The following is a 26,742-nucleotide window of genomic DNA, read 5'->3' on the forward strand; positions in this document are numbered from 1 at the left end:
GGAAGGACTGTGCTCTCCCAGGAATATAGGGGAAACACTGGAAGGACTGTGCTCTCCAAGGAATATAGGGGAAACATTGGAAGGACTGTGCTCTCCATGGAATATAGAGGAAACATTGGAAGGACTGTGCTCTCCCAGGAATATAGGGCAAACATTGGAAGGACTGTGCTCTCCCAGGAATATAGGGGAAACATTGGAAGGACTGTGCTCTCCATGGAATATAGAGGAAACATTGGAAGGACTGTGCTCTCCCAGGAATATAGGGCAAACATTGGAAGGACTGTGCTCTCCCAGGAATATAGGGGAAACATTGGAAGGGCTGTTCTCTCCCAGGAATATAGGGGAAACATTGGAAGGACTGTTCTCTCCCAGGAATATAGGGGAAACATTGGAAGGACTGTTCTCTCCCAGGAATATAGGGGAAACATTGGAAGGACTGTGCTCTCCATGTAAGACTACAGATGGTCTCTAAAAATGTCAGAAAACCACTGAAGGAACTGTGCTCTCCATCTAAGTCTACAATGAACTTCTGCAATGACTGAGCTTTCCATCTTGGCCTACAAAGAACATCTGAAAGGACTGTGATCTCCATCTAAGGCATATAGAGGAAACACCTAAAGGACTATGCTCTCCAATGCCTCGTACACGCGGTCGGATTTTCCGTCGGAAAAACCTTGGATATTTTTTCCGACGGAATTCCGCTTAAGCTTGGCTTGCATACACACGGTCACACAAAAGTTCTCTGAACTTTCGACCGTCAAGAACGCGGTGACGTACAACATGACGACGAGCCGAGAAAATTAAGTTCAATGCTTCCGAGCATGCCTCAAATTGTTTCCGAGCATGCGTCGGAATTGCTACAGAGTATCGGAATTTTTCCTGTCGGAAAAATTGAGAACCCGCTCTCAAACTTTTGCTGGCGGAAACTCCGCCAGTAAAAGTCCGATGGAGCATATACACGGTCGGAATTTCCGACGAAAAGCTCACATCGGACATTCGCTGGCGGAATTTCCGACCGTGTGTATGCGGCATTTGGTTCTCTAACAAACCTCTGAGGGCCCTTACAGAACAGCTGTATTTATAATGAGATTACAATTACACACAGGTGGATTCTATTTACCAATTCGGAGACTTCTGAAGGCAATTGGTTCCACTAGATTTTAGTTGGGGTTTTTAGAATAAAGGGGGGCTGAATACAAATGCCCCCCCCCCCCCACACTTTTAACATATTTATTTGTAAAAAATGTTAAAAACCATTTATCATTTTCCTTCCACTTCACAATTATGTGCCACTTTGTGTTGGTCTAAAATCCCAATAAAATAAATTAATGTTTTTGGTTGTAACATGACAAAATGTGGGGTATAAATACTTTTTCAAGGCACTGTACATCCAGGCAACGGAGACCCCCCCGAGGGTACTTTATTTATAGTATCCTTGGCCCGGATTCAGAAAGAATCGCGTATCTTTTGGCGGGCGTAGCGCATCTCATATGCGCTACGCCGCCGTAACTTAGTCAGGCGAGTAGTGTATTCAGAAAGAAGTTGCGCCCGAAGTTGCGGCGGCGTAGCGTATATGGGCCGGCGTAAGCCCGCCTAATTCTCAGTAGGCTGGTAGGGGGCGTGTTGTATGGTAATGAATCGTGACCCCACGTAAATGACGCACCCAACGAACGGCTCTTGCGCACGCATGCTCAGTATCACGTCGAAGTTTCTCCGTAAATTACGCCGGCTCAATGCTTAGTCGACGTGAACGTAACCTACGCCCATCCCCATTCACGTACGACTTACGCAAACGACGTAAAATACGACACCTGTTCCGACATCCATACCTAACATGACTTACCGCTGCTTTATGAGGGGTAAAGTTACGCCGGTCGGACGCCTTACGTAAACAGCGCATTTAAATACGCCGGGCGCAAGTACGCTCGTGAATCGGCGTATCTAGCTCATTTGCATATTCAACGCGGAAATCAACTAAAGCGCCACCCAGCGGCCACTGTAAATATGCACCCAAGATACGACGGCGCGTAGATACGACGGCGCACATTCGGACTTACGACGGCGTACGTGGAGATACGCCGTTGTAAGCCCTTTGTGAATCCGGGCCCAAGACTATAGAAATCCTCTGGAAGGACGGATTAAAGAAACAGCTTAGGATTCACTTGATGAGCTATAAAATTGTCACCTTAGCAATATCCCAATTATCCCATAAAATTTACAAGGAATACCTGCACTCCGATGACATGCCGGGAAGGTCTGACACGGCACAGGAAGCCCAGTCCTGGTTACCCCTCGGGCCATCGCACTGTCCAGGCTCTGCTGACTCCGAACAGGAATTCCGGACACTATAGGTGTATGGGCCCCCTTCTCCGACCTCCCAGCATTCCCATTCCAGATGCGGGAGCCGTCTGTAATTGCTGGAAAGAAAAAAAAAGTCTTAGTTGTCATCAACAGACCGCGCTGTCCTGTTCTTAAGGTGGCTATGCATTGCCTGATAAAAGCAAGCCATTGAGCAGTGAGTGAGGCTGCTGGGCACTGGCAGGGTGCATATGATGGGCACTGGTGAGGCTGCATTGATCTCCTGTACCATGTCTGCAGTCTCTGACCATCTCTTGTATCATCTCTACAGTCTCTGACCATCTCCTGTATTATGTCTGCAGTCTCTGACCATCTCCTGTATTATGTCTGCAGTCTCTGACCATCTCCTGTACCATGTCTGCAGTCTCTGACCATCTCCTGTATTATGTCTGCAGTCTCTGAGCATCTCATGTACTATGTCTGCAGTCTCTGACCATCTCTTGTACTATGTCCCCAGTCTCTGACCATCTCTTGTCTCATGTCTGCAGTCTCTGACCATCTCCTGTACTATGTCTGCAGTCTCTGACCATCTCCTGTACTATGTCTGCAGTCTCTGACCATCTCCTGTACTATGTCTGCAGTCTCTGACCATCTCCTGTACTATGTCTGCAGTCTCTGACCATCTCCTGTACTATGTCTGCAGTCTCTGACCATCTCCTGTATTATGTCTGCAGTCTCTGACCATCTCCTGTACCATGTCCCCAGTCTCTGACCATCTCCTGTACCATGTCCCCAGTCTCTGACCATCTCTTGTATCATCTCTGCAGTCTCTGACCATCTCTTGTCTCATGTCTGCAGTCTCTGACCATCTCCTGTACCATGTCTGCAGTCTCTGACCATCTCCTGTACCATGTCTGCAGTCTCTGACCGTCTCCTGTACCACGTCTGCAGTCTCTGACCATCTCCTGTACCATGTCTGCAGTCTCTGACCATCTCCTGTACTATGTCTGCAGTCTCTGACCATCTCCTGTACCATGTCTGCAGTCTCTGACCATCTCCTGTACCATGTCTGCAGTCTCTGACCATCTCCTGTACCATGTCTGCAGTCTCTGACCATCTCCTGTACCATGTCCCCAGTCTCTGACCATCTCTTGTATCATCTCTACAGTCTCTGACCATCTCCTGTATTATGTCTGCAGTCTCTGACCATCTCCTGTACCTTGTCCCCAGTCTCTGACCATCTCTTGTATCATCTCTGCGGTCTCTGGCCATCTCTTGTATAATCTCTGCAGTCTCTGGCCATCTCCTGCACCATGTCTGCAGTCTCTGACCATCTCCTGTATCATCTCTACAGTCTCTGGCCATCTCCTCGTATTTACGCTACGCCGCCGTAAGTAAGTGAGGTAAGTGCTGTATTCACAAAGCACTTGCCTCCTAAGTTACGGCGGCGTAGCGTAAATGGGGCTGGCGTAAGCGCGTCTAATTCAAATGAGGGTGAGGGGGGCGTGTTTTATGTAAATAGTGGTGACCTGACGTGATTGACGTTTTTTACGAATGGCGCATGCGCCGTCCGTGTACATATCCCAGTGTGCATTGCTCCAAAGTACGCCGCAAGGACGTCATTGGTTTCGACGTGAACGTAAATTACGTCCAGCCCTATTCGCGAACGACTAGGGGTCCTTTCACACGTGCGGACCGTTCGTCCGTTTTTTCATACGTCCGTTTACGGACTGCAATGCTTTCCAATGGAATAGCGTACGTTGGCGGATGAGCATCCGCTAACGTCCGTTAACATCCGTCTCCGTTAAGCTCCGTTTTTTTGAACGGAAGAAAACCCTATTTTTCTTCCGTCAAAAAAAACGGAACGGACGAAAAACGGATGTTAGCGGACGATCCGTTTAACATCCCATCCGCTAACATCCGTTTTTCATCAAAATATGTAATAAAAATAAAGTTCTAACAAAAAAAAAAACAGATGAAAAAACGGATGAAAAAACGGATCAACTGATGATAAAAAACTGATCTAAAAAACGGTGAAAGGACCCCAACGCAAACAACGTAAAAAAAAATTCAAAATTCGACGCGGGAACGACGTCCATACTTAACATTGCGTACGCCTCATAGAAGCAGGAGCAGCGTTACGCCGGAAAAGCCTTACGCAAACGACGCAAAAAAAATTCCGCCGGGCGCACGTACGTTTGTGAATCGGCGTATCTAGGTCATTTGCATATTCTACGCCGAAAACGACGGAAGCGCCACCTAGCGGCCAGCGTAAATATGCACCCTAAGATACGACGGCGTAAGAGACTTACGCCAGTCGGATCTTAGCCTAATGTCGGCGTATCTTGCTTTCTGAATACAGAAAGAAGATACGCCGGCGCAGCTTTGAATTTACGCGGCGTATCTATAGATACGCCGGCGTAAATTCTTGCTGAATCCGGCCCATAAGCTTTAATGGCATTCCAGTCTTAGACCGTAGGGATCAATATTGAGTTGGCCCACCCTTTGCCGCTATAACAGCTTTAGCTCTTCTGGGAAAGGCCGTCCACAAGATTTAGGAGTGTGTCTATGGGAATGTCTGGGTCACGGTCTCCGCTTTAAGTCATCCCAAAAATGTTCTATCAGGACTCTGTGCAGGCCAGTCAAGTTCCTCTCCCCCCAAACTTGCTCATCCATATCTTCATGGCCCTTGCTTTGTGCACTGGTCCAAACCATTTGGGGGAGGGGGGATTATGGTGTGGGGTTGTTTTTCAGGGGTTGGGTTTGGCCCCTTAGTTCCAGTGAACGGAACTCTTAAGGCGTCAGCTACCAAGACATTTTGGACAATTTCATGCTCCCAACTTTGTGGAAAGAGTTTGGGGACGGCCCCTTCCTGTTCCAACATGACTGCGCACCAGTGCACAAAGCAAGGTCCATAAAGACATGGGGCTAGATTCACATAGATTAGGGGATCTTTAGATCCGCGTAATCTATCCGATTTACGATCCGCCGGCGCAAATTTGAGAGGCTAGTGCTGTATTCAGAAAGCACTTACCTCGAAACTTGCGCCGGCGGATCGTAACTCAATTCAAATTCCGCGGCTAGGGGGAGTGTAGTATTTAAATCAAGCGCGTCCCCGCGCCGATTTAAATGCGCATGCGCCGTCCGTGAATTTTCCCAAATTGCTCCCAATGACGTCGCTAGGACGTCATTGGTTTCGGCGTGAACGTAAATTACGTCCATCCGTATTCGCGACCGACTTACGCAAACGACGTAAAAATTCAAAACTCGGCGCGGGAACGGCGGCCATACTTAACATTGGATACGCCGCATATAGCAGGGGTAAGTATACGCCGGAAAAAGCTGAACGCAAACGACGTAAAAAGAAAGCGACGGGGGGCGTTCGTTTCTAAATCGACGGAAATCGGAATTTGCATATTCGTCGCGTAAAAAAACGAAGCGCCACCTAGCGGCCGGCGGGAGATCGCAGCCTAAGATCCGACGGTGTAAGTCACTTACACCTGTGGGATCTAAGGGAGATCTATGCGTAACCTGATTCTTATGAATCAGTCGCATAGATACGACCGGCAGAACTCAGAGATCCGCCGTCGTATCTCTATCTGAATCTCCCCCATGGATGAGCACGTTTGGGGTGGAAGAACTTGACTGGCCTGACCTCAACCCAATAGAAAACCTTTGGGATGAATACTCCCTACGAAACGACGTCGGCTCAATGCTTTCGACGTGAACGTAACCTACGCCCAGCCCCATTCACGTACGCTTACGCAAACAACGTAAAATACGATGGCTGTTCCGTCGTCCATACCTTGCATGGGCTGCGCCATATTTTTGGTGGTTTATATTTACGTATGTCTTACGTAAACGGCGTAGCTTACTGCGACGGGCGTACGTACGTTCGTAAATCGGCGTATCTTGCTCATTTACATATTCGACGCGTAAATCCACGTACACGCCCAGCGTAAATATGCACATAAGATACGACGGCGTAGGAGACTTACGTTGGTCGTATCTTGGCCAAATTTAAGCGTATCTGGTTTCCAGAATACGCCTAAATATACGACGGCGCTCATTCGGACTTACGACGGCGTATCTACTGATACACCGTCGTAAGTCTACCTGAATCCGGCTAATAGTGTATCATAGCATCCTTCCTTATGGTCATTTGCTAAATGGCAGGGAGCATAAAAGAAAAAAAAAGTCCTGGCCTAGAACAATTTCACTAGCTTGGCAAAGAAGACATGGCTACTTAGGCCGGGTACACACGAGAGGATTTATCCGCGGAAACGGTCCGGGGGACCGTTTCCGCGGATAAATCCTCTGGCGGATTTTGATCTCATGGTTGTACTAACCGGGGGCCATATTCTCAAATAATTTACGCCGGCGTATCAGCAGATACGCCGACGTAAGTCCGATCCTATGTTTAAGTGTATTCTCAAACTGAGATACACTTAAACATGCCTAAGATACGACGGCCTGCGCCGTTGTATCTTAGGCTGCAATATTTACGCTGACCGCTAGGTGGCGGTCAGCGTAGAATATGCAAATGACTAGTCACGCCGATTCTCTAACGTACGCTTGCCCGCCGTAGTGTTTTAACGTCGTTTTCGTAAGCGATATGCGGCGTAAAGATAAAGATGCCCCCTAGGTGGCGTACTCAATGTTAAGTAAGGCCGTCGATCCCGCGTCGAAATTTGAAAATTTAACGTCGTTTGCGTAAGTCATCCGTGAATGGCCCTTTACGCCATTTACGTTACAGTCAAAACAAATGACGTCCGTGAGACGTCATTTAGCGCAATGCACATCGGGTAATTTACCCGACGGAGCATGCGCATTACGATCGGCGCGGGAGCGCGCCTAATTTAAATGATCCACGCCCCCTACCAGGATCATTTGAATTAGGAGGGCTTGCGCGGGTGCACTTTACGCGACGCCGCCGCAAGTTTACAGGCAAGTGGTTTGGGAATCAGGCACTTGCCACTTAAACTTGCGGCGGCGTAACGTAAAGGACATACGTTCCGCCGCCTCAGATCTTTAAGAATATGCCCCCATGAGATCAAAATCCCCGCGGAATTCCGTCCACGGTGACATGTCGCGCCGTCGCCGTGATGACGCGGCGACGTGCGCGACGCTGTCATATAAGGACTTCCACGCATGCGTCGAATCATTACGACGCATGCGGGGGATTGATTCGGATGGATTGATCCGGTGAGTCTGTACAGACCAGCGGATCAATCCGTTGGACTGGATTCCAGCGGATCGATTTCTTAGCATGTCAAGAAATTTTGATCCGCTGGAAATCCATCCCCGGGGACAAAAATCCGCGGAAACAGATCCGCTGGATCGTACACACCAGGGGATCTATCCGCTGGAGCCGGTCCGCGGATCAATTCCAGCGGATCGATCCTCTCGTGTGTACGGGGCCTTAGAGTACAGATGCCACCAAAACTAGATCCATTGACTTACGTTCTCCAAGTTGACTTCTACGCCCACACGACATCCTTCTTTGTAACTCCCACACTGAACCTGCTCGGTTCTCTTCCACCTGTCCACTCCCACGAGGTTCCGAGGCCTGAACGATGGGTGTTCTCGAGCCCTTTATGCTGTTCTCATATGCTGGTGGTCTCTTGCTTGCAGGGTACGTCCAGACAGGAGGAGAAGCCTGCTCCCCTTGTACCTGGTGGAGGTGTGCTGACGGAGGTCGACTGGGGATTGGCGTCCCTGCTCCTGCACGGGACGCTGGGCAGATGAGTCCGGACAAGACTGAGATTTCCCTCTCAGTCTTTTCCTCTAATTGTGAGGCTGGTAGGAGTGAATGGGTCACCTTGACGGAAGAATACACCATGGTGTAGGAAAGAGCTTTGTCCCGAGCATGTCCATGAGGAATAGGCAACATGGATCCCCCTTTTTCCTGTAAGCAAGCCGACCCCCGCGGGATTTCAGAGTCTGGCCTGCGCTGGACGGAGTTTTGAGGTGGTAGCGGGGTTGAGTGGCTGCGGGCGCGACCGGATGGCGGCAAGTGAACAGATGACGAGGACGCTGTGGAAGGCACCTCTTTGTGGGGCACTGGCAGCTTGGATGACGGCTTTGTGACTTTTTGGCCTTTGCCAGACGGCTCACCCAGAAGAGGAGGTCTGTGCTGCAGAAGGTTGGGAAATGGCGGAGGAATGTCAACCTCGGGAGTTCTAGGCGGCGGCGGTCGGCGACGGTGAGGATGACGAGGGATGGATGGGTGCTCCTCATGGACTGGGTATTTCATTTCTTCATATATAGCCTCTTCTTCACCATCTGACTCGTCTTCTGTTGGAGCCGGGGTTGGAGGGGGTGGAGGTCTCCGGGAGACATTGCCGACCATCTCAATGTAGACGGGTTCTTCGGGGGAAGGCGAAGAGGCGCGGGTGTTGGGGTTTAGAATGGCAGATGAAGAGGCTGGACGATTGGCATAGGCGTCATCGAATGAAGCTGAGAGATGCGTGTGCGGGCTGCGCTGCGGCTTCTGCGGTGGCAACCGGCGAGAGTCAGAGGCACTTTTTAGGGACCCTACAAAAGAAAGGAACATAAGAATCTCATAGGATTTGACGTTTTTTGAATTGTTTAACTTAGTTTGCTTTGCAATGTTCATTTCAGGCGCAACTTCCCTTTCCAGCTCAACTCTATCTGGGCAATCGGAAAGTGTTCCTTGGCCAGCTAAATCTCATAATCCCTCCAATGGGTTTCTTGTGTGCAGGGCCGGCCTTTGGGGTGTGTGAGCTGTGCGGCTGCGCAGGGCGCCATGGGCAACAGGGGCGCCGTGCGGCCATCGCAGCTTGCAGAATGTGAGTCGCAGTCAGTTACTCACATGATCATCACAGGAGTCCGACTCCCATGAGTCACAGCAGCAGGCGCTGCCAGGTCCCCCTGCCCTGGGACTGGGTGAAGAGCAATGCATCGGTTGCGGCACCTGAAAAAAATGGCTGCTGCCGGCCCCCGACAGGCACACTGCGCATGCGCCGCCGCTGCACGGGAAAGCCAGAAAACGCTTGGCTATTCTCGGGCAGACGGCGCATGCGCAGTGGCATCTAAGCGCTGGGCGGCGCCATTTTTAAATGCAAAGCCGCACCGTTCACCGAAAGGTAAGTCAGTTTAGGTGACCAGGGGGCGAGGGGTGAAGATGGGGGGCGCCACAGAATTAGCTCGCACAGGGCGCCTGAACACCTAAGGCCGGCCCTGCTTGTGTGGCCTCCTAGTTAGACATACTTAACCACTTGCTTACTGGGCACTTAAACCCCCCTCCTGCCCAGACCAATGTTCAGCTTTCAGCGCTCTCACACTGACAATTGTGCAGTCATACAACACTGGGGGAGATTCACAAAGAGATACGACGGCGTATCTCCTGATACGCCGTCGTATCTCTGAGATCCGACGGTCGGATCTATGCGACTGATTCATAAGAATCAGTTCCGCATAGATCTCCCTTAGATCCGACTGGTGTAAGTGACTTACACCGTCGGATCTTAGGCTGTAATCTCCCGCTGGCCGCTAGGTGGCGTTTCGTGTTTTACTCGCGACGAATATGCAAATGAGGAGATACGCCGATTCAGAAACGAACGCCCGCCCGTCGCTTTTTTTTTTTACGTCGTTTGCGTTTGGCTTTTTCCGGCGGATAGTTACCCCTGCTATATGAGGGGTAGCTAATGTTAAGTATGGCCGTCGTTTCCGCGCCGAGTTTTGAATTTTTACGTCGTTTGCGTAAGTCGGTCGCGAATACGGATGGACGTCATTTACGTTCACGCCGAAAACAATGACGTTCTACCGACGTCATTTGGAGCTTGCGCACTGGGCAAAATCGCGGCCGGCGCAGTAGGATCGGCGCGGGGACGCGCCTGATTTAAATAATACACTCCCCCTAGCCGCGGAATTTGAATTCCGCCGGGGGAGTTAGGATCCGCCGGCGCAAATTTCGAGGTAAGTGCTTTGTGAATACAGCACTAGCCTCTCAAATTTGCGCCGGCGGATCGTAAATCAGATAGATTACGCGGATCTAAAGATCCGCTAATCTATGTGAATCTACCCCACTGTACCCAAATGCTTTCTTTTGGTGGTATTTGATCACCTCTGTGGTTTTTGTTTAAAAAAATAAACAAGACCAAATACAAAAAAAAAAAATATACAAAACCGTTTTATAATTTGTTATAAAATTTTGCAAATGGGTAATTTTTCTCCTTCATTGATGTACGCTGATGAGGCTGCACTGATGAACACCGATAGGCTGCACTGATGGGCACCGATAAGGCGACACTGGTGGGCACTGATAGGCGGCACTGGTGGGCACTGAGAGGGGGCAGTGATGGGCACTGATCAGCACTGGTAGGTGAGACTGATAGGCAGCACTGCTAGGTGGCACTGATGAGGCACTAACTGGCACCACTGGTGGGCATTGATAGGTGGCACTTTATTGCACTGGTGGTCACTGTGGGCACTGGCAGGTGGTACTGGTGGGCACTAATGAGGCTGATGTGCCTCTTCCACTGGGGACCAATGTCCATTACACAAGAGCCGGTGATTGTCTTTTTTTTCTCCTCACATGTGAAAGAGAAAAATAAACGATTGAATGAATGAATAAATGAATGACTTGTATAGCGCTACTCATGCGAACTGAATCGCCTCTGGGCGCTTTTTCCAGCCAGAGTCTGCTTGGCTGGTGCAGTCATTTTACCCCGCAGGATCGTGACATGCTTGGGACACACAGTCATACACATACATATATATACTGGGCCAATTTGGACAAGATCCAATTTACCTACCAGCATGTCTTTGGAGTGTGGGAGGAAACTGGAGTACCCGGAGGAAACCCACGCAGGCACAGGGAGAACATGCAAACTCCAGGCAGATGGTGTCGTGGTCGGGATTCGAACCAGCAACCCTTTTGCTGCTAGGCGAAAGTGCTACTCACTGCACCACTCTTCTGCCACCACTGTGACTACCGAGCTTTTGTTTACATCACGAGATCAGCTGTCATTGGATGACAGCTGATCACGTGGTAAGGGGCGGGTCCTCGGATCTGTGATCACCCGAGTCTCAGTGACTCAGTGATCACAGCGTGCACCGTGTGCACCTTGTAGGTGGCGCCTGGGGCGTGTGCAAAGGTGAGGATGTCTATTCGGTGGTACTACTGAGCAGGGTATCTTATCTGCTGAACAGGGGTACTTTTGAGCCGGGGATCTCCTGAACAGGGGTACTAGTGAGCTGGGCATCTGCTGAACAGGGCTACTAATAAGCTGGGGAACTGCTGAACAGGGGTACTAGTGAACTGGGGATCTGCTGAACAAGGGTACTAATTAATGAGCTGGGGATCTGCTGAACAGGGGTACTAATGAGCTGGGGATCTGCTGAACAGGGGTACTAGTGAACTGGGGATCTGCTGAACAAGGGTACTAATTAATGAGCTGGGGATCTGCTGAACAGGGGTACTAATGAGCTGGGGATCTGCTGAACAGGGGTACTAGTGAGCTGGGGAACTGCTGAACAGGGGTACTAATGAGCTGGGGATCTGCTGAACAGGGGTACTAGTGAGCTGGGGATCTCCTGAACAGGGGTACTAGTGAGCTGGGAATCTGCTGAACAGGGGTACTAATGAGCTGGGGGATCTGCTGAACAGGGGTACTAATGAGCTGGGGATCTGCTGAGCGGGGATACTACTGAGCCAGGGCTCTACTGGGCCCATTTAAAACAAAAAGAAAAGCAACTCACACAGGGCTTTTGCCAAGCTTAAGTAAAGCCTCAAAAAAGCATCACAAAGCATCAAAAAAGCACGTTGAAGCGGTAGGCGCTTTAATGTTTGTTACAGTCAAAGTAAGTGTACATGTGCTCTTAGAAATCTAGGCTGGTGTTAAGCTGGCAGATTACTATAGGTGAAGAATGTGTTTGTCTGATGAAGCTTTCATGCCGATTTGCCCGACCATGGGACCTGGATGCATGCTCGGTAAGGTTTATGTTCCCCCTGTATAGAAAAGAGAAGACCTCTGCATAAAACAGTGAGCACTATACTCAAAAGTGTTTTTTCTCTCGCTTGGAGCCGCTAGTACCAGGCCTAACTCTCACCAACCAATGCTTTGATTGTTTCCACTGCTTTCAAATATTAGTCTTTGCACTGGAACTCTTATACATCTAGGGCCAGATTCAGGTACCTTGGGCGTATCTCTGCGGCGGCGTAACGTATGCGATTTACATTACGCCGCCGCAAGTTTTTCAGGCAAGTGCTTTATTCACAAAGCACTTGCCTGTAAAGTTGCGGCGGCGTAGCGTAAATCACCCGGCGAAATTTAAATTTGGCGGGTAGGGGGCGTGTATCATTTAAATGAAGCGCGTCCCCGCGCTGAACAAACTGCGCATGCGCCGTCCGTAAAATATCCCAGTGTGCATTGCTCTAAATGACGTCGCAAGGACGTCATTGGTTTTGACGTGAACGTAAATGACGTCCAGCCCCATTCACGGACGACTTACGCAAACAACGTAACTTTTTAAAAGCGGGAACGACGGTCATACTTATCATTGGCTGCGCCTCATATAGCAGGGGCAACTTTATGCCGGGAAAAGCCTAACATAAACGTCGTAACTTTACTGCGTCGGCCGCGCGTACATTCGGGAATTTGCGTATCTAGCTAATTTGCATACTTGACGCGGAAATCGAGGGAAGCGCCACCTAGCGGGCAAAAAAAAAAATTGCAGTTTAGATCCGACGGCGTAAGAGACTTACACCTGTCGGATCTAATGGATATCTATGCGTAACTGATTCTAAGAATCAGTCGCATAGATTACGACGGCCAAGATTAGGACTTATGACGGCGTACTTGGCGCTGCGCTGTCGTAAGTCCTTTGAGAATCTGGGCCCTAGTGCATAGATTGGCCTGGTTTGGCTCTTCTACCGCCTAGAACATTTAGAACATATATGGAGGAACCATGGATAAGTTGGTGGAATACCTGCGGGTACTATGTATTTGCCTGCTCTTACCTTCTTTTCTGAGCCTACGTTCCTCTGCTGTCCTCCCATCTCCACCAAAGCTGAGTTTTGTGCTGGGGTTCCTCTTGGGTTTAGCCGGGGCCCTCCTCCCAGATGGACCCCCTTCATTTCCGCTCTCCTCTGGTGCGCTGCCCACCGAGTGACAGGAAAGGGATCGAGGGGCCATGGCACTAGCACAAGGGAGAGGGGCCCGCTCCTGAGAGGCTGGCATCGTCATGAAGCCCATTCGAAAGTGGCGGCGGAAGGAAGCCATGTCCCGAACCTTACCAGAGCTGAAAAAAAGAATACGGAAAAGGGAGTTCATACCATTTTCACCAAAAAGGGGTCTCAATGAAATGCAATGACAAAAACAAATGATCCAACACATTTCTTTTCCAGCAGCTCCCTGATACTTTCCCTAGACCAGGGGTGTCCAAACTTTTTTCCAAGATAGCCAGATTTGATGAAGTGAACATGCGTGAGGGCCGACCATTTTGCCTGACATTCTTTGAACCATTAAAATTTGGTCTAAGTGTGTTCCTCTGAGCACGGATACACGGCCCATCAAGAATTCTCTTGCCTCTCTTTGCCATAAAAGCAGCCCCACCGTTTACATAAAAGCAGCCCCACCGTTCAGGGCCGGACTGGCCTACCGGGATACCGGGAGATTCCCCGGCAGGCTGCCTGCTCTTGGGCCGGTTTGAGGTAAGCCGTGGCTGTGCATGGCTGCCCTGCTCCTCTCCCTCCTCCCGTCACACACAGCAAGCACGGAGTAAGTTCAGTGTGAAAAGTTTGGCCGCGCTGTGACAAAAGTCCCGCCCTCCTCCTAGACCCGCTCATTTGATAGACGCAGTGTTCTGTCTATCACAAGAGCTTGTCTAGGAGGAGGGCAGGACTTTTGTCACAGGCAGCGCGGCCTGCTGAGGGCAAGTCGAAATTGCTTCATAGTCCCTGGGAGACGGAGGTAGGTCCCGATCCCTGGCCTGTTGCCGACAGGCCACTTCTCTGAGCGGCGGCAACTTTAAACCGAGGCGTCCGCGGGTCAGAGTACCAGCAAAGCCCCGCCCCCCTCCCTTTGAGCACACAGACTCGCCCACCTGTGTGTCTACACAGCCACCTTCACCTGCTTCCCGTCACTGGAACGGAGCGCCCACATAGGCAGTGGCGTGGAGGAGAGGGGTGGGGGCAATATTTACTTGCCAAAGGTGGAAGATCCGTTGTGACAGCAAGTCGTTCAGAGAGTGGCTTGTTCATGAGATATTTAGATTTTTTTTTATTATCATATATTTATGTGTATTTATTTTTGTATGGATTTATTTGTATTTAATTATGTGTGTATTTATTTATTTATTTAAGGACAAACGCAACTGTCTGTATAGTACATCGATGAAATGAACTTGAGGTGTCCGCATACACACTTTAATAAACAATCAATCAATTTATTTACTGTACAGGATTTATAATTTCATCAACAGCACTTTACACCAATGAGAGCAGACGGGAAAATGATTATACAATTCATGCGCAGTACTGCCACTGCCTATGTGGGCACTTCAGTGATGGGAAGCAGGTGAAGGTGGCTGTGTAGGCGCATAGGTGGGCGAGTCTGTGGGCAGGGAGGGAGGGGCGGGGCTTTGCTGGTGCTCTGACCCACGGACGCGTTCAGGTGATACAAAAAAGGTACGGTAATTACTTTGGAATGAACTGATGGAGAAAATAGAATTGAGCGATCGTGCAACTCTGTTCCCAAACAAAATGTATGCCCCTTTTTTCGCACAAATAAAGCTTTATTTTTTGCGCTATAAGCAAAAAAAGCGAAAATTTTGAGAAAAAAAACCCATAATGGCCCAGATTCTGAAAGGGCTTACGACGGCGCAACGCCATGTACGCCGTCGTAAGTCCTAATCTGGGCCGTCGTATTTATGCGACTGATTCTTAGAATCAGTTACGCATAGATACCCATTAGATCTGACAGGCGTAAGGCTCTTACACCGTCGGATCTTAAATGCATTTTTTTTTTTGCCGCTAGGTGTCGCCTCCGTCGTTTTCCCCGTTGAGTATGCAAATTAGCAAAATACGCGAATTTCCGAACGTACGCGTGGTCGACGCAGTGAAGTTACGACGTTTACGTTAGATTTGCGCGGCGTAAAGTTGCCCCTGCTATATGAGGGGCAACCAAATTTAAGTATGGCCGTCGTTCCCGCATCGAAATTTTAAAATTTACGTTGTTTGTGTAAGTCGTCCGTAAATGAGGCTGGACGCCATTTACGTTCACGTCGAAACCAATGACGTCCTTGCGACGTCATTTAGCGCAATGCACGTCGGGAAATTTTAGGGACGGCGCATGCGCAGTACGTTCGGCGCGGGAACGCGCCTAATTTAAATGCTCTACGCCCCCTACCCGGCTCATTTGAATTAGGCGGGCTTGCGCCGGGGGATTTACGCTACGCCGCCGCAACTTTACAGGCAAGTTGTTTGTGAATAAAGCACTTGCCTGTAATACGTTACGCCGCCGCAGTTTTACGCCCATCTACGAGAATCTGGGCCAATATTTTTTACTTTCTGCTATAAAACATACCAACAAGAAATGTCTTCATCAATTTAGGCCAATATGCATTCTGCTACATATTTTTGGTAAACAAAATTACAAAAAGCATAAATTGATTGGTTTGCGCATAAGTTATAGTGTCTACAAACTATGGGATATTTTTTTTTTGCCAATTTTTTTGGCTGCAATTGTGGGCACGGTAGAGCTGCAATGGGCATGGTAAGGCTAAATTGATGGGCACGGTAAGGCCGCAATGATGGGCACTGTAAGGCTGCAATGATGGGCACGGTAAGGCTGCAATGATGGGCACGGTAAGGCTGCAATGATGGGCACGGTAAGGCTGCATTGATCTCCTGTACCATACCCACAGCCTCTGACATCTTCTGTACCATGCCCGCAGCCTCTGACATCCCCTGTACCATGCCCGCAGCTTCTGACATCTCCTGTACCATGCCCGCAGCCTCTGACATCTCATGTACCATGCCCGCAGCCTCTGACATCTCATGTACCATGCCCGCAGCCTCCGACAACTCCTGTACCATGCCCGCAGCCTCTGACATCTCCTGTACCATGCCCGCAGCCTCTGACATCTCATGTACCATGCCCGCAGCCTCCGACATCTCCTGTAGCATGCCCGCAGCCTCTGACATCTCCTGTACCATGCCCGCAGCCTCCGACAACTCCTGTACCATGCCCGCAGCCTCTGACATCTCATGTACCATGCCCGCAGCCTCTGACATCTCATGTACCATGCCCGCAGCCTCTGACATCTCCTGTAGCATGCCCGCAGCCTCCGACAACTCCTGTACCATGCCCGCAGCCTCTGACATCTCCTGTAGCATGCCCGCAGCCTCTGACATCTCCTGTACCATGCCCACAGCCTCTAACCATCTCTTGTATCATGTCCGCAACCTCTGACCATCTTGTCTTATATCATGTCTGCAGTCTCTGAGGGAGTCTGGAGAGGAGTCAAGAATGGGAGCACCACTGAGATGGGGGTCATGGGAGAAGTCAGACTTGTGTGAACTGTGGAGAGGAGACTATAGGAAAACCAGAGACACCAAGCTGGAGCCCACTGATTGAGCCCTGCAAGGTGCACCTGAGAGGAGGTCAGTGACAGTTACTGTTTATATATATTATATAATTTTATAGCCCCATGTGCTTTTATATCTGATATCTGTAGTATCCTATATATAATACGCTCTTCAAATCAGTTTTAAGATGCATGGTTTTCCCTTTTATGAACAAGAAAATAATGACGTTATGTTGTTGGGCTGGTATAATAATGCTGTGGGGCTGATATGACATTTTTTCCAGGGCTGGTTTTTATTCCCAGTCCGGCCCTGCCACCATTGCCACAAAAGAAGCCCCACCGTTGCCATGAATGCAGCCCCACCGTTGCCACAAAAGCAGCCCCACCGTTGCCACAAAAGCAGCCCCACCGTTGCCACAAAAGCAGCCCCACCGTTGCCATGAATGCAGCTCGACCGCTGCCATGAAAGCAACCCCGCCGCTGCCATGAAAGCAGCCCCACCGCTGCCATGAAAGCAGCCCCACCATTGCCATCAGTGCAGCCTGACCGATGCCCATCTGCAGCCTCACAGGGGGTGGGACGAGCGCCAACAGATTACATACAGAAGAAACTCCCGTTTTCTCTGCGGCCTCTTTAATACAAAGTCCCGCCTCCTATGATAGACAGAACAGTCGTCCAATGGCAGCGGGACTTCCTCTTACAGAGGCCACGGCGTGAACAGGAAATTCTCCTGTATGTACGGCACTTGTCCCACCCCCTCCCTGTCCCCTCCAAGGCAGCCAGAATCCTAAGCCTCTCCCATCCTCTGGCAAGAGATGGCCAAGTCTGAAAGTCTTGGGAGTTGGTGGACCCGGCCTTCTGGCTTAGTTCACCGGCTCTCATGGGGTCTCCCTTCGGGGGAGCCTCACCGAGGAGGGTTCTGTTTCGGCAGTCCCTCTGAGGATGTTGGGTCCTTGTGGCTTCGGCTGCTTGGACCAAGATGGGTCCATATGGCTTCGGCTGTATGGGCCACAGTTACTCTTTTCCCTGTCAGGAGCCTAACGCCCCGGGGGATCAGAGCTGGGTCCTTTTCGGAGGACCACTTGACGATGGCACCCGTCGCAGTTTTTTGTGATGTCACTGTTTATGTGTGTGCACATTTTTTCCTGCACCGGGTGGAGTTTTTGGGTTGTGTTTTGCACGCCACAGGCTTTTCAACAGAAAAAAAGAGATGGCCAAGTCTTACTCTCCGGGCCCCGGCTACTACTGGGTGGGGAGAGGAGGAAGATCACTCCGCCAGGGAAGGCAAGGAGATAGGCAGACAGGCGGTTGGCTGGGCCTTGAGCCAAGGCAGAGGAACATGCGAGCGGAGCTGGATGGGCATGCACCCGAAACTGAAGAAATATTCCCTCCGCTCCGACCAGCACATGATCATCAGAAAGGGGCACAGATAATGAAAAAAATACCCCCCCCCCAAGATAGAGCAGACTGTCCCTGGAAACCGGGGATGTCTGGTGACCCTACCAGAGAGTGAACTAGGAGCTTAGTGGTGTCATTGGTTAGAAAGGGGCATATTTTGGAGATGTTGCGGAGGTTGAGGCGACAGGATTTGGACAGTGATTGGACGTGAGGCCGAGAGGAACGTTCATAGTCCTGGGTTACCCCCGAGCACCCTGGCATGTGGGGATGGGCTGATAGTTGTGCCATCGATCATGACAGAGAAATAAGGGAAACGGGAACGTGGGGGAGGAAAAATGATGAGCTCTGTTTTGGATAGATTGAGATTTCATATCAGGTGGAATAACTCATCTCCCATGACTAATATGTTGGCTCTGATAAGAGATGAAAAATATTCCCTCTGATCTAAGAGAATGAGCGGAGATGGTGATCCCAGACAGTTTGGTGCCAATTTCGAATGCCACTTTCCTGCTTCTCTGACCTGCAGTCATAAAGTCTGAGAGGATTCTTTGATGGCCTGCTCCAGAGAGGTGTTATTTTCCATATCACCGATTCCCAACCACTTCAAGTCACGCCAACAGGCCATGTTTTGGGAATTTTCCTTTAGATAAAATACCAAGTCATTGACATTGATTTACAGTAAAACACATGTGCAAGGTTAAGGAAATCAGGAAAATATGCCCTGCTGGGGCTACTTCAGGTCCTGAAGTTGGCAACCACTGATTTATATCTATAGCCACAAGCCTACAGGATCATCTTAGGGACCAGCGGCGGCTGGTGCTCAAAATGTTTTGGGGGGCGCAAACGAAAAAAAAAAAAATTGCAGCCTCACTGTGCCCATCAAATGCAGCCACTGTGCCATCAATTGTCACCACTGTGCCATGCCATCAAACGCAGCCACTGTGCCATCAATTGTCACCACTGTGCCATGCCATCAACCGCAGCCACTGTGCCATCAATTGTCACCACTGTGCCATGCCATCAAATGCAGTCACTATGCCATCAATTCGCACCACTGTGCCATGCCATCAAATGCAGTCACTGTGGCATCAATTGTCACCACTGTGCCATGCCATCAACCGCAGCCACTGTGCCATCAATTGTCACCACTGTGCCATGTCATTAAATGCAGTCACTATGCCATCAATTCGCACCACTGTGCCATGTCATCAAACGCAGTCACTGTGCCATGCCATCAAACGCAGCCACTGTGCCATCAATTATCACCACTGTGCCATGCCATCAAATGCAGTCACTATGCCATCAATTCGCACCACTGTGCCATGTCATCAAACGCAGTCACTGTGCCATGCCATCAAACACAGCCACTGTGCCATCAATTGTCACCACTGTGCCATGGCATCAAACGCAGCAACTGTGCCATGCCATCAAACGCAGCCACTGTGCCCCTCAATTGTCGCCACTGTGCCAATTGTCACCACTGTGCCCTATAATTGTCGCCACTGTGACCATTGTTGCCACTGTGCATGTCACTGTGCCCTTTAATTGTTGCCACTGTGCCCATTGTCGCCACTGTGCCCATTGTCGCCACTGTGCCCTGTAAAATGCACTTACCTTTCTCCTTCCACGTCCCTCGATGTCTTCTCCCGCCTTGGTGACGCTTCAGCCAATCAGGTTACCGATAACCAGAATCAGTGAACCTGATTGGCTGAGACGGCCGTCAGTCTTATCCAAGGAACGCACCCCCCGGTGCGTTCCGAGGATAAGCATCCGGGAGACGAGGGCTGTACTCAGCACTTCCGCACAGCCAACCAGCTGACGTTATTCAGGTAGTCGGCACTCAAGTTCCGGCTACCTGAATAGACCAGCGGCAGCTGGCAACAATAACATACATTCATGCAATGCATGAATGTATGTTATTTCAGTGGTGGTGCGGAGCCAAAGGGGGCGGCGCTCCAGCGCCCTCTATAGACGGACAGCCACTGTTAGGGACTCTAAGGTGGAGACTCATTGGCAGCTAGGTGTTAATTCAGGTCTTAGCTGCCTATTCAGACGATACCACATTTGTCCATACAGTCTTCCAAGGAGAACACCTGTTTGGGTGACAGCTATCGAAGGTGGGACCAGGGTTGCCAACTTTTAGTAAATTTACGAACAGTTTGTAAAATGCATTGCGGGCATACAGTGGGGCAAAAAAGTATTTAGTCCCCACCAATTGTGCAAGTTCTACCACTTAGAAAGATGAGAAAGGCCTGTAATTGTCATCATAGGTAGACCTCAACTATGAGAGACAAAATGTGGAAACAAATCCATGACAAAAGGTCAAAAGTTTTCTGTTAGTCCCCGTACACACGGACAGACTGTCCGATGAAAATGGTCCGCGGACCGTTTTCATCGGACATGTCCGCTCAGAAATTTCTGTCTGATGACTGTACACACCATCAAACAGAAATCCGGGCGGACAGGATACGCGGTGAAGTGGCCGCGCCGTCGTTGCGACGATGACGCGGCGACGTGCGCGACCCTGGAAGGTAAATGCTTCCACACATGCGTCGAATCACTTCGAAGCATGCGAGGGCTTTCGGCCGAACGGACATGTCCGGTGAGTCGTACAGACGACCGAACATGTCCGACGGACAGGCTTCCAGCGGACATGTTTCTTAGCATGCTAAGAAACATTTGTCCGCTGGAAACCTGTCCGATCCGCCGGAAAATTGTCCGGTCGGCCGTACACACGACCGAACATGTCCGCGGAAACTGGTCCGCCGGACCAGTTTCAGCGGACATGTTCGGTCGTGTGTACGAGGCCTTAAGTCTTCACAAGGTTTTCACACACTGTTGCCGGTATGTTGGCCCACTCCTCCATGCAGATCTCCTCTAGAGCAATGGGCCCGTATTCACATACATTGGCGCATAGTTATGCCGGCGTAGCGTATCGAATATACGCTACGCCGACGTAGCGCAAATCGGCGAGCACAGTATTCACAAAGCACTTGCTCCCTAATCTACGCTGGGTTCCCTCGGCGTAACTCGGCGTAAGTGGCAGTGGGCGTGAGCCATGCTAATGAGGCGTAACCCCATGTAAATGATGGCCCGAGCGCCATCAAGATACGAATAACGTACGGCGCATGCGCTGTCCCGTGGACGCATCCCAGTGCGCATGCTCAGAATCACGTCAAAACAACTGCCTAAGTTACGTCGAATCACTGCCTACGACTTGAACGTAACCTACGCCCAGCCCTATTCACGTACTACTACGTAAACCATGTAAACTACGACGGCTGTTCCCTGGTCCATACCTTTGCATGAGTTGCGCCTCATAGATGGGGAATAACTGTACGACCTACGTAAACCGCGTATATTAATGCGCCGGGCGCAAGTGCGTTCGTGAATCGGCGTATCTCACTCATTTGCATCGTAAATCAATGGGAGCGCCCCTTGCGGCCAGCGTAAATATGCGCCCACGATACGACGGCGTAGGAAACTTATGTCAGTCGGATGAAGCCTATTTTCAGGCGTATCTTGCTTTCAGAGTCAGGCGCATAGATACGACGGCGCATATGTGCACTTACGCTGCGTATCTCGAGATACGTCGGCGTAAGTGCTACGTGAATCCGGGCCATGGTGTTTTGGGGCTGTTACTGGGCAACATAGACTTTCAACTCCCTCCAAAGGTTTTCTATGGGGGGTTGAGATCTGGAGACAGGCTAGGCCACTCCAGGACCTTGAAATGCTTCTTATGAAGCCACTCCTTCGGTGCCCGGGCGGTGTGTTTGGGTTTATTGTCATGCTGAAAGACCCAGCCACGTTTCATCTTCAATGCCCTTGCTGATGGGAGGAGGTTTGCACTCAAAATCTCAGGATACATGGCCCCATTCATTCTTTCATGTACACGGATCAGCCGTCCTGTTCCCTTTGCAGAGAAACAGCCCCAAAGCATGATGTTGCCACCCCCATGCTTCACAGTAGGTATGTTGTTCTTTGGTTGCAACTCAGCATTCTCTCTCCTCCAAACACGACGAGTTGTGTTTCTACCAAACAGTTCTACTTTGGTTTCATCTGACCATATGATATTCTCCCAATCCTCTTCTGGATCATCCAAATGCTCTCTAGTAAACCTCAGACGGGCCCGGACATGTACTGGCTTAAGCAGGGGGACACGTCTGGCACTGCAGGATCTGAGTCCCTGGCGGTGTAGTGTGTTACTGATGGTAGCCTTTGTTACGTTGGTCCCATCTCTCTGCAGGTCATTCACTAGGTCCCCCCCGTGCGGTTCTGGGATTTTTGCTCACCATTCTTGTGATCATTTTGACCCCACAGGGTGAGATCTTGCTTGGAGTCCCAGATTGAGGGAGATTATCAGTGGTCTTGTATGTCTTCCATTTTCTAATTATTGCTCCCACAGTTGATTTCCTCACACCAAGCTGCTTGCCTATTGCAGATTCAGTCTTCCCAGCCTGGTGCAGGTCTACAATTTTTGTTTCTGGTCCTTGGACAGCTCTTTGGTCTTCACCATAGTGGAGTTTGGAGTGTGACTGTTTGAGGTTGTGGACAGGTGTCTTTATTACTGATAACAAGTTCAAACAGGTGCTGCTTGTAAATTTACCAAAAGTTGGCAACCCTGGGTGGGACTTCTCTTCACTTTGGGGGAGATTTTAAATCAGTTGCTGTTCTGTTGGATAGGAAGCTGTGACGAACCCTCATCCTCAAACAGGACTAATGTCCGCCGTCAATGCTTCCTCTGTCCAGAACCAGCACTATCCAAGACTTTTTAGCCCACCCAGTCACCAGCAGCAACACAGTGTAGAGTGGCAAAGAACAAAACTGATTTATTATCACACATGGACACAACAGATAAAATAACTCAGAGACTCTCCCACCCACCCTTGGAAAACAGGGCGGGTTAACCACTTAAGGACCGCCTCCTGCAGATATACGTCGGCAGAATGGCACGGCTGGGCACAAGCAAATACAGGTACGTCCTCTTTAAGTGCGCAGCCGTGGGTCACGGGCGTGCGCCGCGGTCCGAAGCTCCGTGACCGCGGGACCCGCGGACCCGATCACCGCTGGAGTCCCGCGATCGGTCCCCGGAGCTGAAGAACGGGGAGAGGTGTGTGTAAACACAGCTTCCCCGTTCTTCACTGTGGCGCTGTCATCGATCGTGTGTTCCCTTATATAGGGAACCACAATCAATGACGTCACACGTCCAGCCCCGCCCCCTACAGTTAGAAACACATATGAGGTCACACTTAACCCCTTCAGCGCCCCCTTTGGGTTAACTCCCAAACTGCAATTGTAATTTTCACAGTAAACAATGTATTTTTAATGCATTTTTTGCTGTGAAAATGACAATGGTCCCAAAAATGTGTCAAAATTGTCCGATGTGTCCGCCATAATGTCGCAGTCATGAAAAAAAAAATCGCTGATCGCCACCATTAGTAGTAAAAAAATGTTTTTTATAAAAATAAAATAAAACTATCCCCTATTTTGCAAACACTATAAATTTTGCGCAAACCAATCAATAACCGCTTATTGCGATTTTTTTACCAAAAATATGTAGAAGAATACGTATCGGCCTAAACTGAGGAACATTTTTTTTTTTAATATATTTTTGGGGGATATTTTAGCAAAAAGTAAAAAATGTTGCATTTTTTTCAAAATTGTCGCTCTATTTTTGTTTATAGCGCAAAAAATAAAAACCGCAGAGGTGATCAAATACCACCAAAAGAAAGCTCTATTTGTGGGGAAAAAAGGACGTCAATTTTGTTTGGGAGCCACGTCGCACAACACCAGTGTCCCTGCAGCTCCTGCCCCAAATTCCCCCCGCGGTCTACCGGTCTTGAGAGCAGTGAACTACTGTAGTCATCAAGCCATACCAGGCTCCATAGACCCGCTCTGTATGTGAGGAAGAAAGGAACAGTCCACCGCCGGATCTTGGGGGGGAACACCATTTTCCGGCGGAGTGGAGGATCTGGCGAGTATAATGCCGCGTACACACCATCACTTTATGTGATGAAAAAAAATGACGTTTTTAAAAACGTCACTTTAATTGACCGTGTGTGGGGGAAAACGTCGTTTTATGTCTTGTAAAAAACGACCCAAAAAAATTGAAGCATGCTTCAATTTTATGTGTCGTTTTTCAAAAGTGCACTTTTTACTTCACAGAAATTGACCGTGTGTAGCAAAAAATGTCGTTTTCTAAGACGTTTTTTCATCCGCGCATGCCCAGAAGCTACTTATGAAGCGAGCTTCAATGGTAAAACGTGGTGGAACGTAACCTCGCTTTGCAAGAACATTGTGAGAAAAACGATGGTGTGTAGGCAACTTCATCTTTGAAAATTGAAGTTTCAAAAACTTCATTTTTTACTTCACAGAAAATGTCGTTTTTTTTCATCACATAAAGTGATGGTGTGTATGCGGCATAAGGCTTTCTCTTTTTAGAAACAAATGGGACAGTGCTACAAGCTCTTCTGTGATCTGAAAGTGGAACCATAATCCTCTGTCTGAAAGGTCTCTGGAACCTCACTAATGCATAATCCGCAAAGAAAAATCAGCACACTGGTATACATCAGCAAACTGGACACACAATGGAACACGGTCATAAAAATGGCAAAGCGTTTCGGCCGCTTAGGCCTTAATCATTAGCATGATTAAGGCCTAAACGGCCGAAACGCTTTGCCATTTTTATTGCCGTGTTCCATTGTGTGTCTGGTTTTCTGATGTATACCGCTGTGCTTAATCATCTCAATATTAATGATTAAGGCCTGAACACACGAACGCGTTGGCATGTTTATGGCCGTGCTCCACTCTGTAAAATACAAGACAACCACTTTGCGGATTCATACCAATGCGTCGGTTTTCTTTGTGGCTAAAACATTTTTGGGCTAAGGGGGCATTAGATACAGCCAATGCATTTCAGAGAAAAAGGATTCCTTCTTGAAGGAAAAAGCCTCGTACACACGACCGGTCTTCCATCGCACAAATCCGTGGATTTTTGTCCGAAGGGCCCTGGCCTTGAAATTGTTCTGCATACAGACGGCAGAACTTTTTCAGCCAACATACACAAAACAACGTGTTTTTTTCTGCTCTTTAGCGCCACCCTTTGGGCAACTTCTGCTAATGTTGTCTTATGGTTAGCATTGGTTCGGAGCATGCGTGTTTGTACTTTGGATTTTAGTCCGACGGACTTGAATCCGACGGAACACATTTGTTGTCGGACAATTTGAGAGCATGGCTATCCAACATTTGTTGTCGTAAATTCCGACAACAATTGTCCGATGGAGCGTACAGACGGTCGGATTATCCGACAAAACTCTTCCATCACACAACTGTTGTCCGAATATCCGATCGTGTGTACGGGACTTTAGACAAAGGTTTTTGATCGCACCAGTATGGAATACACTTGGAGTATGGCTAGGGTGTCCTGACAGCAATGCCGATAGCCATCTGGATCCATTCAGGACATGCTAGCCTTAGTCCAGCTTTAACTCCGGCTTAAGAGGTGTCGATATGTCAGAGGTGTTCTCTAGGACCTCAAGGGTTCCTCCATGGTAAAATGGTTGAAAAGACTGGACCAATCAAAGAAATTGTCTCAGACCAGGAATATCAAGAGCAGTAAATAGAGAGCTGCCTTTTCTTTTTCTGAATCAACTGCCAGGACCAGGATCTCCCGGCGAAGCCACCTGAGATGCTAGACAGCACCATTTCTGATTCCTCGAACAATCTTGCCTTGTACCTTGTGTAGCAGATACTTCTCCAGACTGATCTAATCTAATCACCCCACCCCTTCTCTCTTCACACACAGACACCCAGAACTGCTTGTTTGTAAACTCCCTATTGGAAGAGCCTGAGCCAATGATCAGGCAAGAGCAAGGGACTGTGGGGGAGGAGATAAAAAGCCAGAGGAACTAGGCCAGAGCCACTTTTTTGCCTGCAACCCATCTCCTGCACTCTATTAGCTGGATTCAGAGAGAGTTACGGCGGCGTATCAGTAGATACGCCGTCGTAACTCTGAATCTACGCCGTCGTAAATTTAAGCGTATTCTGGAAACCAGATACGCTTAAATTAGGCTAAGATACGAGCGGCGTAAGTCTCCTACGCCGTCGTATCTTAGGGTGCATATTTACGCTGGCCGCTAGGTGGCGCTTCCGTTGATTTCGGCGTAGAATATGCAAATGAGCTAGATACGTCGATTCAGAAATGTATGTGCGCCCGGCGCATTTTTTTACGTTGGTTACGTAAGGCTTTTTTCCGGCATAAAGTTAGTCGAACAAAAAGCTGGCCTAGCCAATGTTAAGTATGGACGTCGTTCCCGCATCGAATTTTGAAATTTTTACATCGTTTGCGTAAGTCGTCCGTGAATGGGGCTGGACGTAATTTACGTTCACGTCGAAACCATGATTAAGCACTAACTCTGAGTGCGAAACACGTCGGCTGTCCTGTCATTGTGGTTGCTGTGATTGTGCATGTTCAGTGGAAAATAAAAGACA

The 26,742-nt window shown here is 49.3% G+C and overlaps 1 protein-coding gene across 1 annotated transcript in view; it reads right to left on the reverse strand.

Annotated features, from left to right (window-relative positions):
- The window catches only part of NYAP1 (neuronal tyrosine phosphorylated phosphoinositide-3-kinase adaptor 1), a 68,144-nt gene that overhangs the window by 16,464 nt on the left and 24,938 nt on the right, over positions 1-26,742 (reverse strand). Inside the window, exons 4-6 of the mRNA XM_040346995.1 lie at positions 13,286-13,566; positions 7,762-8,835; positions 2,229-2,417 (exon numbers count right to left, since the gene is read on the reverse strand). Of these exons, the coding sequence (XP_040202929.1) occupies positions 2,229-2,417; positions 7,762-8,835; positions 13,286-13,566 (1,544 nt within the window). The remainder of the gene's footprint in view (positions 1-2,228; positions 2,418-7,761; positions 8,836-13,285; positions 13,567-26,742) is intronic.

The sequence above is a fragment of the Rana temporaria genome, chromosome 3 (assembly GCF_905171775.1).
Source record: "Rana temporaria chromosome 3, aRanTem1.1, whole genome shotgun sequence".
Taxonomy (NCBI): Eukaryota; Metazoa; Chordata; class Amphibia; order Anura; family Ranidae; genus Rana; species Rana temporaria.